Genomic DNA, 14,486 nt, shown 5'->3' with positions numbered 1-14,486 from the left:
ACTATTTATTTGTTTTCTACATCCCTTAACTCTCTTAGCAGCTTCGCAACCTCTCTCTGCCCCTCTTTTATTCATGACATTGACTTTTTGAAGAGGGCAGGTCAGTTGCTTTGTAGAATGCCCTCCATTCTGGATTTGTCTGGTTCTTTGCTGCAGTGTCACTTATCTGACTCTCCTGTCTCTTGTATTTCCTGCAAACTGGAATTAGATCTGAAAGTTTGATTGGATGCAGGTAACTACTTTCGGCTATAATACTTCATGGGGGTTTTGGGTTGCTATACCGGGTATCACAGCAGGAGGCACAAATGTCTGTGTCCCACCTTTACAGATGCCAAGTGTGATCCCGGCCTAGGGTGTGGCCAGCCACCCCTCTCCATTGTAAAATTACATTTTTATCTTTGCAGTTAGAATCTGTGGAAACCATGAAAATAACCCACTCCCCACCCACCTTGCCCCTCATGTTTTTATCTTTTGGTGGCATTTCTCCCTGGGATCGTGCCCATTTCTCCCTGGGATCACGCCCATTTCTCCCTGGGATCCCACCCTTGTTCACACTCCCTTCACTTCCTCAGGCCTGTCACTCCACCTCTTCCCACCGGATGTGCCCTGCTTAGTTTCTGTGGTAGGCTGAATGATGCCCCCATCCCACGGTTGCCTATGTCCTAATCCCTGGAACCTGTGAATGCCACCTTATATGACAAAAGGGACTTTGCAGATGTGATCAAGTTAAGAATCTCGAGCTGGGGGAGATTATCCTGGATAATCCAGGTGGGCCTGATATAATCTCAAGGGTCATTATAAGAGGGACGCAGGAGGATCAGAGTCGGACAGAAGGGGACGTGATGATGGAAGCAGAGGGACAGAGACAAAGAGATCTGAAGATACCCTGCTGCTGGCTTTGAAGATAGAGAAGGGGGCACAAGCCAAAGGATGGAGGTGGCTTCTGGAAGCTGGAAAGCCTGAGGAAATGAATGTTCCCCAGAACCCCCAGAAGGAATGCAGCCATGCAGAACTATTGCAGACTTCTGAGCTCCAGAACTCAGATAATAAGCGTGTGCTGTTTTAAGCCACTAAATTGTGATAACTTGTTACAGCAGCCACAGGAAGCCAAGACAGTGTCCTTCAAATAATTCTCTTTTTCCTCATCCCCCTGAGTGTCTGTGGTCTCCTAGGCTCTGTGCTCTACCCTCTTCTCACTGGATATGCTGCCCCTGGACAATTTCATCAACTCTTGTGGTTTTAACTGTCACCTGTCGACTAGATATGCCCCAATTTTCAGCACTTTGGTTCAAAAATCAGCACTGCTAGAGACCAAGGCCAGTGGAACGGCCCAAGGCATGGGGCTTAGCCCCAGGTAGGGACAGGCTCTGAGAGCAGAGGCAGCCAGCTGGTGTTCCCCGAGGTCTGTGCTTCCTGAGTGCAGTCCTTGGAGTCCAGCAGATGGGGCTGCCCAGGGCCAGCAGGGATGGTGTCCTGGGGCCAGCAAGGACTAGACTTTCCCAGGAGTCCTTAAAACCACAGCCAGTTCTTGAAGGAGGGACTGTGTAATGTGGGTGGACAGGAGAGTATGTCATAGATCTGGGGAATTACTATGCCTTGGCTGGTAGTCAGGAGGTTGGCAGGACATGATCAAGTTAAGATGGGATGGACTGTGCCTCTGGCTACAGTGAAAACTGCTCTAGGGAATTGCTATAAACAAGGACAGTGGGGAGAAAGGGACAGGCAACGGTAAACTCAAAACCATGTGGTTGGCAAGATCTGCTTTCCAGCTAGGACTTGTCTTAAATTTGGGCAATGTTCTTTGGTGCTGATTTTTCTACCCAGATTAAGTCTAGTGAATCAAAGAAGCAGTTCTCCTTTCTCTTTGTAGGTAAATGCAGCAAAAAGGCCTTCAGTCCTTGAACTGTGAGAAAGTTGGGTTTTATGTATGCCCAGTATTTTTAACTATAGTTCTGTCACTGACAGCAGGAAGTTGGTTGGTTCAGAAGGCACACCTATAGAAGAGGGAATGGCTATCTTCTGTTTGGAGAGACTTGGCCTGTGATAAGACCGGGAGAGAGCTGTTCCTGCAAGGCCAATCTTTGGAGCTTTTACTCTCTATTGACCCTTAGTAACCCTCAGTTTTCACACCATTTTGCCTCCTAGCTGCCTATACTACAGGGTGGGTGATCACTCCAGCAAGCTTGCTGCCCTTTGTTGTATATAAAAAGCTGAAACTTTGATCTTGAAAGGGTGGCCCTAGCAGTGCCCCCGGCCTTTGAAATGTCACATGTTCGAAATCTTCAGTTTGTTGCTATGGCGACTTTCCTCATCATTGCTATATCTTAAAAACAAACAAAAAAAAACCAAATAACCAAACAAACAAACAAAAAACCATGATCTTTCATGATCTCATGCATTAGAACTCGCATTTTAATAAAAGTCATCTGTAAAGTCTGAGTTCTCAGTTGTAGGGGTGAAACAGATAGGAGTTCCTGCTGTATTATGGATTTAAAGAAATAGTGACCAGGCCGGGCGCGGGGGCTCACGCCTGTAATCCCAGCACTTTGGGAGGCCGAGGCAGGCGGATCACAAGGTCAGGAGATCGAGACCATCCTGGCTAACACGGTGAAACCCCGTCTCTACTAAAAGTACAAAAAATTAGCCGGGCGTGGTGGCGGGCGCCTGTAGTGCCAGCTACTCGGGAGGCTGAGTCAGGAGAATGGCGTGAACCTGGGAGGCGGAGCTTGCAGCGAGCCGAGATCGCGCCACTGCACTCCAGCCTGGACGACAGAGTGAGACTCTATCTCAAAAAAAAAAAAGAAAAGAAAAAAAAAGAAATAGTGACCAGTCACACAGGTAAATGGGCCCAGTGGAAATTCATGGAGTATGGATGACAGGCCAAAAATGCCCTGGGGGAGAAAATGAGGAGGCAGTGCCTAACTGTGACAGGCGAGGCAGGTAGAGCGCTGGTCATACCAAGCCTACAAGGCAGGTGCTTGGGTTACCCCTATTTGAAAGACAGGGAAACTGAGGCACAAGGAGCTTTAAGTAAGCTGGGACAAGTAAGCTTGTCCCAGATCACCCTACTAATAATTAGGATTCAAATATGTGGTCTGGCTCCAAACCCCTTCTTGTAATCATAGCACTACACTGCCTCTTTAAGAGGGAAAAGGCCTTACTCGCTCTAAAACCCGAGGGTCCCAACCTCATCTCAGCCAGACATTGGCACATTCCGAGGTGGACTTACGCAGTAGGTGTGGTCCTTTGACCAGGGCCCCCGGGAAAAACCCCATCAGACCCTCTGAATCACTGTCACCAAAATTTCCAGCTTGGCCCCCTCATGTCAACCCCTGGAAGATTCAGGAACCACATAGGGTGGGCTCTCTAGGAGCTGCCCCAACAGGGACCCACGGACAGCGCTCCCTGGCCAGGTGACCTAGCTGGGCTGCTGCGACTGCGCTTTCATACTTCCAGCCTCAGGGAAGGGAAGCGTCTCCCCACAAGCTATCAAACCAAGGGATCCTAAGGAGGCTCGAGATCCTGGTACCAAAAAGGTGCTTATTTTATTAGATAGCCCTGTTGCACACACCGCTTCTCCACGGGAGATCGGGGACTGGCATTAAGTGCAGTCTTACTAGAATATCTAACAGAGCAAGAGTCCTGGCAGCCAAAGGGAATGGAATGGTCAACAGCCCGAGCCTCAAGTCTGCAACCTCCTAGGCAGTCCTGGGCCCCAGAGGGCAAACAGTGTGCTCCAGAGATGGAGCCATGCTACCGTTGGTTCAAGCCCAAACCACCCCAGTTCTCCCCTTCAGAGGAAGTGGCTGTCCATCCATCCAGCCTTGATGGACCTCCCTGACCAAGAACATGCTTCCCTAGCTTTTCCCAAGGTTCTGTGAGAGCTTTCTTCCCCTGACCCTGCCTCAGAACATTTCTATAGCTGTGGGACCAGTTTACCCTGGGCCAAGTACATGCGACCTGTAGATCCCCTGCCCCAGAGTAGGGGGAGCGGGCACTTAAGGATGCAGATACCTGGCCGGGTGCAGTGGCTCGCGCCTGTAATCCCAGCACTTTGGGAAGCCAAGCTGGGTGGATCACTTGAGCCCAGGAATTCAAGACCAGCCTGGACAACACTGAAACCCCATCTGTACAAAATAAAAAATTAGCCGGACGTTGTGGCACATACCTGTAGTTCCAGCTACTCGGGAGGCAGAGGTGGGAGAATCGCCTGAGTCCAGGAAGTCAAGGCTGCAGTGAGCTGTGATCACGCCTCTGCACTCCAGCCTGGGTGACAGGAGTGAGATACTGTCTCAAAAAAAAGAAAAGAAAAGAAAATGCAGATACCTAAGCCCAACCCCTAGAGAGTCTGTTCAGTAGGATGGCAGTAGGCTGGAGTGGCTCAGAAATCTGTATTTTAAACAAGCTCCCTAGGTAGTTCTGATACACATTAAAATGTAAAGAGCTAAGATCATGCGACCCAGTGTGAGAATTCCCAAGCCTGAGGCTCAGCTCCACCTGTCGCAAGCGGGTTGAGCTGAAATAATTCACTTGCTCCCTTTAAGCCTCAGTTTTTTCATCTCTCTAACGGGAGCAACACAAGTTCTGCTAAACTCACTAGTTTGCTGAAAATCGTATCAGATAATGGATGTTGTGATCAGCTGGAAAATGATGCGTCAGTAGGTGTCTCCATCTTAATCCCTGGAACCTCTGCACGTTACCTTATATGGAAACAGGGTCTTGGCGGCTGTGATTAAATTAAGGACTAACTTAATTTGAGATTGGGAGATTATCTTGGATTTTCCAGGTGGGTCTAAATGCAATCACAAGCATTTTATTAGAGATAAGCAGAGGGAGATTTGACACACAGAGGAGAAGATGATGTCAAGACTGAGGCAGAGACAACACAGAGACAGCTAACACTGACGTATTAAGCAGTGAGTGCCACAGAAATATTTACTGCTGTTATTACTTAGACTGTAGGTGTTAACTGGGCCTGGCCTCGCCATTCCTGATGAAAACTCCTATGTCTATGAATAGCCTCTTCTAGAACTTGGGCTTTGTGATGTCTTTCGGATATTTTGAAGGCTTCCAACAGAACAAGGCATGCATTAAACGAAAGCAAATAAGCTTTACTACAACCATATCTGAAATGTGTTTTTCTGGTCAAGTGGGATGGGAAAGAACAGTGAGTGGAGTCCCAGGCATGTTAAGAATGGCGTGCTGTTTTTTAAGTGGTGAGTGGAATGTATTTATACATTGCCCCAGCAAACACTGCTGTTCAATGATTGTGTGGTGCTGAATCCTGTAGGGTCATAAAAAGTCTAAGCCTCTTAGAATAAGAACCTTACTAATAATATGCCTTGAGTTCATACAGTTCCTGTTACTCCAGGAGCTCAGGGAGCTTTTCTGAATCTTCTCTACTTTATTCATGTTCCTAGGAGATGATAGATACATTTTAAAGAAAAGGAAACAGGCCAGGTGCGGTGGCTCATGCCTGTAACCCCAGCACTTTGGGAGGCCAAGGCAGGCAGATTGCTTGAGACCAGGAGTTTGAGACCAGCCTGGTCAACATGGCAAAACCCCGTCTCTACTAAAAATACAAAAATTATCCAGGTGTGGTGGTGGGCACCTGTAATCCCAGCTTTTTGGGAGGCTGAGGCATGAGAATTGCTTGAACCCAGGAGGCAGAGGTTGCAGCAAACCAAGATGGCGCCACTGCACTCCAGCTTGGGCAGCAGGGCGAGACTGTCTCAAAAAAAAAATTTTTTTTTTTTGAAGATTCAAAACTAATATGTCAGGGAAGAGGAGTACAGAAGAACACACATCCAGGGACTCATGGAGCCGCAGAAGGAGAGAGCAAGGGAGTTTTCCAGTGAGGTTAGCAGCTGTGGCTGACCCGCTTGGGACAGATTCACGAGAAACTGCTGACCTGGTCTGGAATGAGACCTTCTGTGGTTTTAGGAAAGGGATTCCCACTTATGTTTTCTACCTCGCACCACCTCAGGGGTAGCTGCAGAACTCTCATTTTTAAAAATTTGATTTTAATGTCAATTCTGACCTTACAGCCAGGGATAATGATTGAAATATTTAACAGCATAGACAGCAGGGATAATGAGGACAGACGCTGGCCGTGAGCAGCTGCACTGGCTGTGTGGCCTGACTGGCCTCAGTCCTATGGCGCCACGGCTCGCTGAGGAAGAGGAAAGTCAAAGTTGAACGTGGAGGGGTCTTGGTGTCCCCGTTCCACCAGGATCAGGAATGGGTTCCGAGGGGCATGGGTGTAGGGAGGCGAGAGGAAGAGAGTAGGCGGGACTGCCCGTCAGCCCCTGCCTGCGGCTCCCAGGCGTGGCTTCCCAGGTGTGGGCCTCAGACTGGCCCACTGAGATTCCCCAGCCTCTTCCAGGACAGACTCAGCATGTCTGGGAGGGGTGGGGGACAGAAACCAGTGTGGTCAGCAGCGCCCTGTGACTCTGCTGTCTGGAAGTGTTTGAAAAGCCAAGTCCTCCCACCTCCAGCCCCACCCTACCTGTCCCCCACCCTCTTTTTTTTTTTTTTGAAACGGAGTTTTTTGCTCTTATTACCCAGGCTGGAGTGCAATGGTGCAATCTCGGCTCACTGCAACCTCCACTTCCCAGGTTCAAGCGATTCTCTTGCCTCAGCCTTCTCAAGTAGCTGGGATTATAGGCATGCGCCACCAAGCCCTGCTAATTTTGTATTTTTAGTGGAGATGGGGTTTCTCCGTGTGGGCAGGCTGGTCTCGAACTCCTGACCTCAGGTGATCTGCCCACCTTGGCCTCCCCAAGTGCTGGGATTACAGGCATGAGCCACCGCGCCCGGCTCCTCTTAATAAAATAATACTAAGGTGCCTGTTGCCCACTTTCTCATCCACCTCTTGTTCTTCCCTAACAATATCATCTCCCGCTCCCCAGCAGCAATGCTCCTGGATCATCTAGCCTGAGGCTAGAGGAAGCAGAAGGCAGGAATAAAAACTGGAGAAAGTTTGTACCCTTTGACCAACGTCTCCCTATTTCCACTCCCCCCAGCCCCTGGCAATCACCCTTCTACTCTGCTTCTGCGAGCTTGACATTTTATTTTATTTTATATTTAATTTTAACTTAATTTTATTTTGAGACTGAGTCTCACTCTATCGCCCAGGCTGGAGTGCAGTGGTGTGATCTTGGCTTACTACGACCTCTGCCTCCTGAGTTTAAGCAATTCTCCTGCCTCAGCCTCCCGAGTAGCTGGGATTACAGGCGCGTACCACCATGCCTGGCAAATTTTTTGTATTTTTAGTAGAGACGGGGTTTCACCCTGTTGTCTGGGCTGGTCTCGAACTCCTGACCTCAAGTGATCTGCCTGCCTCCGCCTCCAAAAGTGCTGGGATTACAGGCGTGAGTCACTGCGCCTGGCTGAGCTTAACTATTTTAGATTGCACATATGAGTGAGATCAGGCAGTGTTTGTCTTTCTGCATCTGATTTGTTTTACTGAGCATAATGTCTTCCAGGTTCATCCATGTTGTTGCAGCTGTCAGGATTCCCTTCTTCTTTAAGGCTGAATAATATTCCACTGTGTGTGTGTGTATACACAGATATGCCACATTTTCTAGATCCATTTATTTGTCAGACATTTAGGTTATTTCCACATCTTAGCTATCTTAAATGTAATTACCACAGAAAGGAAGGAGGGAAGAGGAAAGAAAGTGGCAACTATGTGAGGTGTTACATTAACTGGCTTAACCATGGTAACTATTTCACAGCGTATGTCAAAAACAGCAAGTTGGAGGCCAAGGTGGGAGGATTGCTTGATCCCAGGAGTTTGAGACCAGCCTGGACAACACAATGAGACCCTGTCTCTACAAAAAAAAAAAAAAAAAAAAGGCAGGGCGTGGTGGTTCACGCCTGTAATCCCAGCAATTTGGGAGGCCAAGGCGGGCGGATCATGACGTCAGGAGATGGAGACCATCCTGGCTAACATGGTGAAACCCCGTCTCAACTAAAAATACAAAATCAGCCAGGCATCGTGGCTGTAGTCCCAGCTACTAGGGAGGCTGAGGTGGGAGAATCAGACTCCCAAACCAGTGAACATTAATTTTGGCCATTCATTCTCCTGATGTACATTTGAGTCTACACAGTCACTACATGCTGGGGACAAAGTCTGTGTTTGTTTCTTTCCCTTTATTATTGGCCTCTTTTTTTCATCATTTCTTTTATTAAAATTCATGCAGTCTTACACACACAGGGAGTCTTAATCTGCCTCATAATATTCGAAGTAGACATAGTATACATTTTTGAAACTTTAAAAGAACCTCAGTGACAACCGGGCTGCTTGTTTTGCACACGGGAAAACCAAAACATAAAAAGAAGTTAAATGTCTCATTCAAAGTCCACACCTCCTAATGCAGAGCTAGATCTGCATTTAGAACCTGCTAGAGCTGTGTGTCTCCTTTGAGTGGACAGACACCCTGACCGGACCAGCCTTTGGCTGTGAGGAGTGCAGCCGGGGAACATGCTGCCGGTGGCTAAGGGCAGTGATGCACCCAAACTTAACTTCAGCCAAACGTGGCTTCAGCACCTCAAGTCTGTTCCAGCCTTGGGGGCTTATGAAGGCCAGGCAGCTGAAGGCCGACTTCAGCCTTCTTTCTGGAACTCTCCTGAACTTGTACGTAATCGATGATCTTGTGATCACGTGGATTACCACTGTGCCTCTTCTGCGTCACATCAGTCATGCCAGCAATGCCACTTGGATTTATTGCTAACATCGGAATATTCACTCCCAAATATATGAATCCATTTTAGATGTAGCTTGGAAGGAAAGATCTCCTTATTTGCTTGTATGTTGGGATTCTCTCAGTCAACAGAAAATAGCTGTTGTATTTATTATTGTAAGAATAAAACACTACAATAATTAATGATGTTTGTGGAAGCTGCTAATTTTCATCCAGAAAAAGTTATTAACAACTTTTAAGTTGTTAAATACAGACACAAATTGACAATACTAAATATTATGAGAGTCCACTAACTAGATACTTTTGGGAAGAATACTATATCCTTTTTGACCCAACACATGTTTATAAAAATTAAATAATAATAGAGGGCTGAATAATGGAGAATATATTTTATTGTGAATCTAACCTTTTTAGTTGTTTGGGGGTACTAGATTAATAACAGTAAACCAAATAACCTATAAAGGCTGGGCACGGCGGCTGATGCCTATAATCCCAGCACTTTGGGAGGCCGAGGTGGGTGGATCACCTGAGGTCAGGAGTTCAAGACCAGCCTGACCAACATGGTGAAACGCTGTCTCTACAAAAAAAAAATTAGCTGGGCATGATGGCAGTTGCCTGTAATCCTAGCTAGTCAGGAGGCTGAGTCGGGAGAATCGCTTGAACCCGAGAGGAGGAAGTTGCAGTGAGCCGAGATCATGTCATTGCATGCCAGCCTGGGCAACAGAGTGAGACTTCATCTCAAAAAAAAACCCTGGCTGGGCGCAGTGGCTCATGCCTGTAATCCCAGCACTTTGGGAGGCTGAGGCGGGCGGATCACAAGGTCAAGAGATCGAGACCATCCTGGCCAACATGGTGAAACCCCGTCTCTACTAAAAATACAAAAATTAGCTGGGCATGGTGGCGCGCATCTGTAGTCCCAGCTACCCAGGAGGCTGAGGCAAGAGAATCACTTGAACCCGGGAGGTGGAGGTTGTAGTGAGCCGAGATCATGCCACTGCATTCCAGCCTGGCGACAGAGCAAGACTCCGTCTCAAAAACAACAACAACAACAACAGCAACAAAAACCCTGTAAGAATCATATTAAATATTTAGTAATTTAACTTCATTTAGTTCATGGCTGTTGCTTCTCTGCAGGACTCAGTTGAAATTAAGTCTCTATTTAGAATTGCAAATGTGCAGCACCCTGGTGCAGGAGGAATCTAGCTGCCCAGGATGCCGATCAAGACCAACTGAACTGAAATGGCAAACTTTAAAAATGGTCTCCAATTTTTGTTGTTATCATTGTTTTTGTTTGTTTTTGTTTTTGTTTGAGATGGAGTCTCGCTCTATCGCCCAGGCTGGAGTGCAGTGGTATGATCTCGGCTCGCTACAACCTCCACCTCCCGGGTTCAAGCAATTCTCTTGCCTCAGCCTCCCAAAGTAGCTGGGATTACAGGTGCCTGCCACCAAGCCTGGCTAATTTTGCATTTCTAGTAGAGACAGGGTTTCACCATGTTGGCCAGACTGGTCTCGAACTCCTGACCTCAAATGATCCACCTGCCTCGGCCTCCCAAAGTGCTGGGATTACAGGCATGAGCCACTGTACCTGGCCAAACTCCAGTTTCTAACAATAAAGTGTAATTACATTTTAAAGTCAAATTTCAGATTTGTTCTTGTGTCCTCGAATTCATTGAGGGTGGTGCTCCTGCTTCGTCGCTGGCTTTCACTCAGGTTCCGTATTATTCCTAATAGCCTCCCCGCCCCCGTGTGTTTGCACAGCTCTGGATGGAGGGATGAGGGCAGGTGCTTCTGTGAGCCCCTTCATGTTCCCTTCTCTTCTGTCCTCTGCTCCCGCAGCAGGGGAGGCCTGAGAAGGGCCATGGTTTCCAATCTTATTGTGCAACAGGAGAGGCAAGCGGGATTGGGAACTCATCTCCCCAGTGTGCTCTGCAAGGCCGGCCAAGCTGGCTCCAGGATGCGTGGTTCCCATGGCTTGACCATGGCAGGGGGTCTGGGGATGCCCAGCAGTGAGAAGCATGGTGGGTCACCTCTCTCGTGTGTTTCTCTCCTTCCTCCCTGATAGTTTGTGAAGTTTGCCAACATCGAGGAGGACACCCCGTCCTATCACAGGAGCTATGACTTCTTTGTGTCCCGATTCAGTGAAATGTGCCACTCAAGCCACGATGACTTAGAAATCAAGACCAAGTGAGTAGGGGAAGGCAAGGGTGGTTGGTTCAGCTTACAGCAGAAGCAACGGTGGGTCCTGTAGATAACTTCCAACCTGCCATTGCCTGTCTGCTTTTGTTAGTATCTGTGTCTGCTCTGATGTTGCCGGGCAGGTGGGCCAGCACCCAGCTCCCTACATGTGGTTTCTGTTTTTTTTTTCTTTTTGAGACCGAGTTTCACTCTGTTGCCCAGGCTAGAGTGCAGTGGCACGATCTTGGCTAACTGCAACCTCCGCCTCCCGGGTTCAAGTGATTCTCATGCCTCAGCCTCCCAAGTAGCTGGGATTACAGACGTGCACCACCACTCCTGGCTAATATTTGTATTTTTAGTAGAGATGGGGTTTTACCATGTTGGCCAGGCTCATCTCAAACTCCTGACCTCAGGTGATCCGCCCACATCGGCCTCCCAAAGTGCTAGGATTACAGGCGGGAGCCACTACACCCGGCCCCCACAGGTGGTTTCTAAAGGAAAAACTGCTTGGGCTGGACAAAGGGGCTCAATGTAAGATAACAGTCCTTTGAGCCCAATTTGAGAGCCAGTGACAGAACACACATGTGTACACACACACAACCCTCCATACATTCTTTTGTTCAGAATTATATGCATTTATACTCCAGAAACACACCCACTCACCATTAACCATCAAAATCTACACCTACCAATAAAGAGCCAAAGTTCACACTTTGGCTGATCCCAGCTGCATTCTCCACTCCATCTCCTTGGCCCTCCTGCTTGCTCGTTCCCCTCCAGCACACCACAGACACTGCCTCAGGGCCTTTGCACAGTCTGTGCTTGGGCTGGGAATGCTTCCTCCAGGGATCTGCACGGCTCACTGCATCGCCTCTGTCAAACCTTTGCTCAAATGTCCCCTTGTCAGTGAAGCTGCCCTGCACACCCCCACATGCCCACTCCTCCCTCACTCTGCCGGGGTTTCTTTCCCCTTTTAACATGTTTCATACATTACTCTCTGTGTTTCTTGTTCGCCACCTGTCTCTTCCCACTGGGATGTAAGCTCTGTGAGGGCAGGGTCCGTCGTTTTACTCACGGATGCATCCCAAGCACTAACACTGCCTGGAGAGCAGTGGCACTTGATAAATTCTTGTTGAGTGAATGACAGAATGAATGAACACTCTCAGACAAGCATCTTGCCTTACGGGATACGCTTTTACATACACATACTCCAATTTATAAAAACACTTAGCTCACAGAAGCATACTTGGACATAGAAGCAAAATCTCTCAAATAAAATCACAGAGAAATTGACCAGGTGCAGTGGCTCATGTCTGTAATCTCAGTGCTTTGGGAGGCTGAGGCAGGAGGATCACTTGAACCCAGGAGTTTGAGGCCAGCCTGGGCAACATAATGAGACCCCACCTCTACAAAAAATAAAATTAGCTGGGCATGACTGCACGTGCCTGTATTCTCAGCTACTTAGGAGGCAGAGGTGGGAGCATCACTTGAGCCTGGGAGGTCGAGGCTGCAGTGAGCCATGATCGCACCCCTGCACTCCAGCCTGGGTGACGGAGTGAGACCCTGTCTCAAAAAAAAAAAAAAAAACAATTAATCACAAAGAAATTAAAATGAATATATGCTTCCAAGGCACTAGACCGACTCCTGGGCAGGGCCCGGTGCAACTGTGTGGCATTGTTTGGGTTCCCCCAGTCCCCGAGACTCTCATAAGCCAGGTGTGGACTCTGCAGCTGCCCTGCCTGAGTGCCTCTGGTGAGGCCAGAGTGGGGTATGGGAGGAAGGAGCCCCTCATCCTCTCCCAGAATTAGCTTCCTGAGTCACCACCATTGCAAAATGGCTATGAAGAGCCAGAGGGGCTGGAGCTGTGGGGGCACGTCCAGAAGCAGGTGTTAGGGGAGGTATAGGACCATGGCCACATATGTCTGTAACACATGCTGCCCACGCAGGCCCTGCCAAGCTGTCCCAGGGTGGTGGGGGAGTGGATGGGCCACTCATGCCACTGCACACACACACGTGCACACACGCACACATGCACACAGACACATGTGCACATACACATGATCTGTAGTGTGTGATGTGGTCAGCACTGTGTTCCAGCAGGATCAGGAGTTTCCTGAACATCAGGAGGAAGGCTGCTGAGGTTGGCTCCCAGCCACCAGCAGTGCCATTACACCCACAGGCTGGCGCTGGTCACCCATGACAGGAAGGCCTGCGGGTGAGAGAGGGTGGAGGAGGGATCTTCTGGTGTCAATTTTCTTCCTTCCTCCTCTTCTTGCCTTTCTCTTCCGTCCCCTCCCTGCACCCCTTTTTCCCTCAGATCTCTCCTGTTGTTCATTCTCAGCCTTTTTAGACTCAGCTGACCCGGTGGCAGCTGTGCTGGGCTATGCATTCACACAGCATCATTTTGGTCTAGGAACCCAGAGGCTGCCTCTGAATGCCATTGACTGCCCTTTCCAGTAACACCCTTGGGTCCAGCAGTGGGCCTGTGCATGCAAGTGTGTGTGTGTGTGTGTGTGTGTGATTCCTCAGGGCCAGTGGATCAGTATTATCTGATCTTTCCTTGGATTCAGAGACTTCATGGGGCCCTTGGTCATGGGTAGATCTCCACTGTGCCCATTAAGAGGAGCAGTAGGGCCGGGCGCAGTGGCTCACGCCTGTAATCCCAGCACTTTGGGAGGCCGAGCGGGGCGGATCACAAGGTCAGGAGATCGAGATGGAGACCATCCTGGCTAACACGGTGAAACCCCTATTTAGTCTCTACTAAAAATACAAAAAAAATTAGCCAGGCGTGGTGGCAGGCACCTGTAATCCCAGCTACTTGGGAGGCTGAGGCAGGAGAATTGTGTAAACCCGGAGGCAGAGCTTGCAGTGAGCCGAGATAGTGCCACTGCACTCCAGCCTGGGCAACACAGCGAGACTCTGTCTCAAAAAAAAAAAAAAAAAAAAGAGCAGTAAGGGCCAGGTGTGGTGGCTAACGCCTATATGGCCAGCACTTTGGGAGGCTGAGGCAGGCAGATTACTTGAGGTCAGGAGTTCAACACCAGCCTGGTCAACATGGTGAAACCCCGTCTCTATTAAAAACACAAAAAATTAGCCAGGCATGGTAGCGCACAACTGTAGTCCCAGCTACTCAGGTGGCTGAGGTACAAGAATCACTTGAACCTGGGAGGTGGAAGTTGCAGTGAGCTAAGATTGTGCTACTGCACTCCAGCCTGGGCAACGGAGTGAGACTCCATGTCGAAAAATAAATAAATAAATGAATAGGAAGAGTAAGAAGCTTCCTCCCCCTCCAGGCCTGATCTTTCTGAACTTCTTTTGAAAGGCACGGTCAGCTCTGGGTGTCACAGAATGAATCATGTGCATTTGTGGAAGGGATTCTGGGGAGACTGAAGGTGAAGGAGTGCAAGGTAGTTAGGAAAAGAAGAAAGATTAATTCACATGTACACATAAGGGAGCCCTGGGTAGAAGTTTTTCTGCTAACCAGGCATTGTTTCCTGCCAGCCAGGCCCACTTGGATGGGACAAACGAGTCCAGCATGCTGGGGATGTGTGTCACTTGTCCCTTGGTTAGGGAGTGCCTTTTTAAACTGGAACTAAGAAGAGT

At 48.7% G+C, this 14,486-nt stretch overlaps 1 protein-coding gene across 6 annotated transcripts in view; it reads left to right on the top strand.

Annotated features, from left to right (window-relative positions):
• The window catches only part of EFR3B (EFR3 homolog B), a 123,120-nt gene that overhangs the window by 75,258 nt on the left and 33,376 nt on the right, over window positions 1–14,486 (top strand). For all 6 annotated transcript variants that reach the window (XM_034952737.3, XM_034952736.3, XM_034952735.4 and 3 more), the window contains one exon: window positions 10,771–10,892. In XM_034952737.3, the coding sequence (XP_034808628.1) occupies window positions 10,771–10,892 (122 nt within the window). The remainder of the gene's footprint in view (window positions 1–10,770; window positions 10,893–14,486) is intronic.

The sequence above is a fragment of the Pan paniscus genome, chromosome 12 (assembly GCF_029289425.2).
Source record: "Pan paniscus chromosome 12, NHGRI_mPanPan1-v2.0_pri, whole genome shotgun sequence".
NCBI lineage: Eukaryota > Metazoa > Chordata > Mammalia > Primates > Hominidae > Pan > Pan paniscus.
This window is presented reverse-complemented; position numbering and strand designations above follow the sequence as displayed.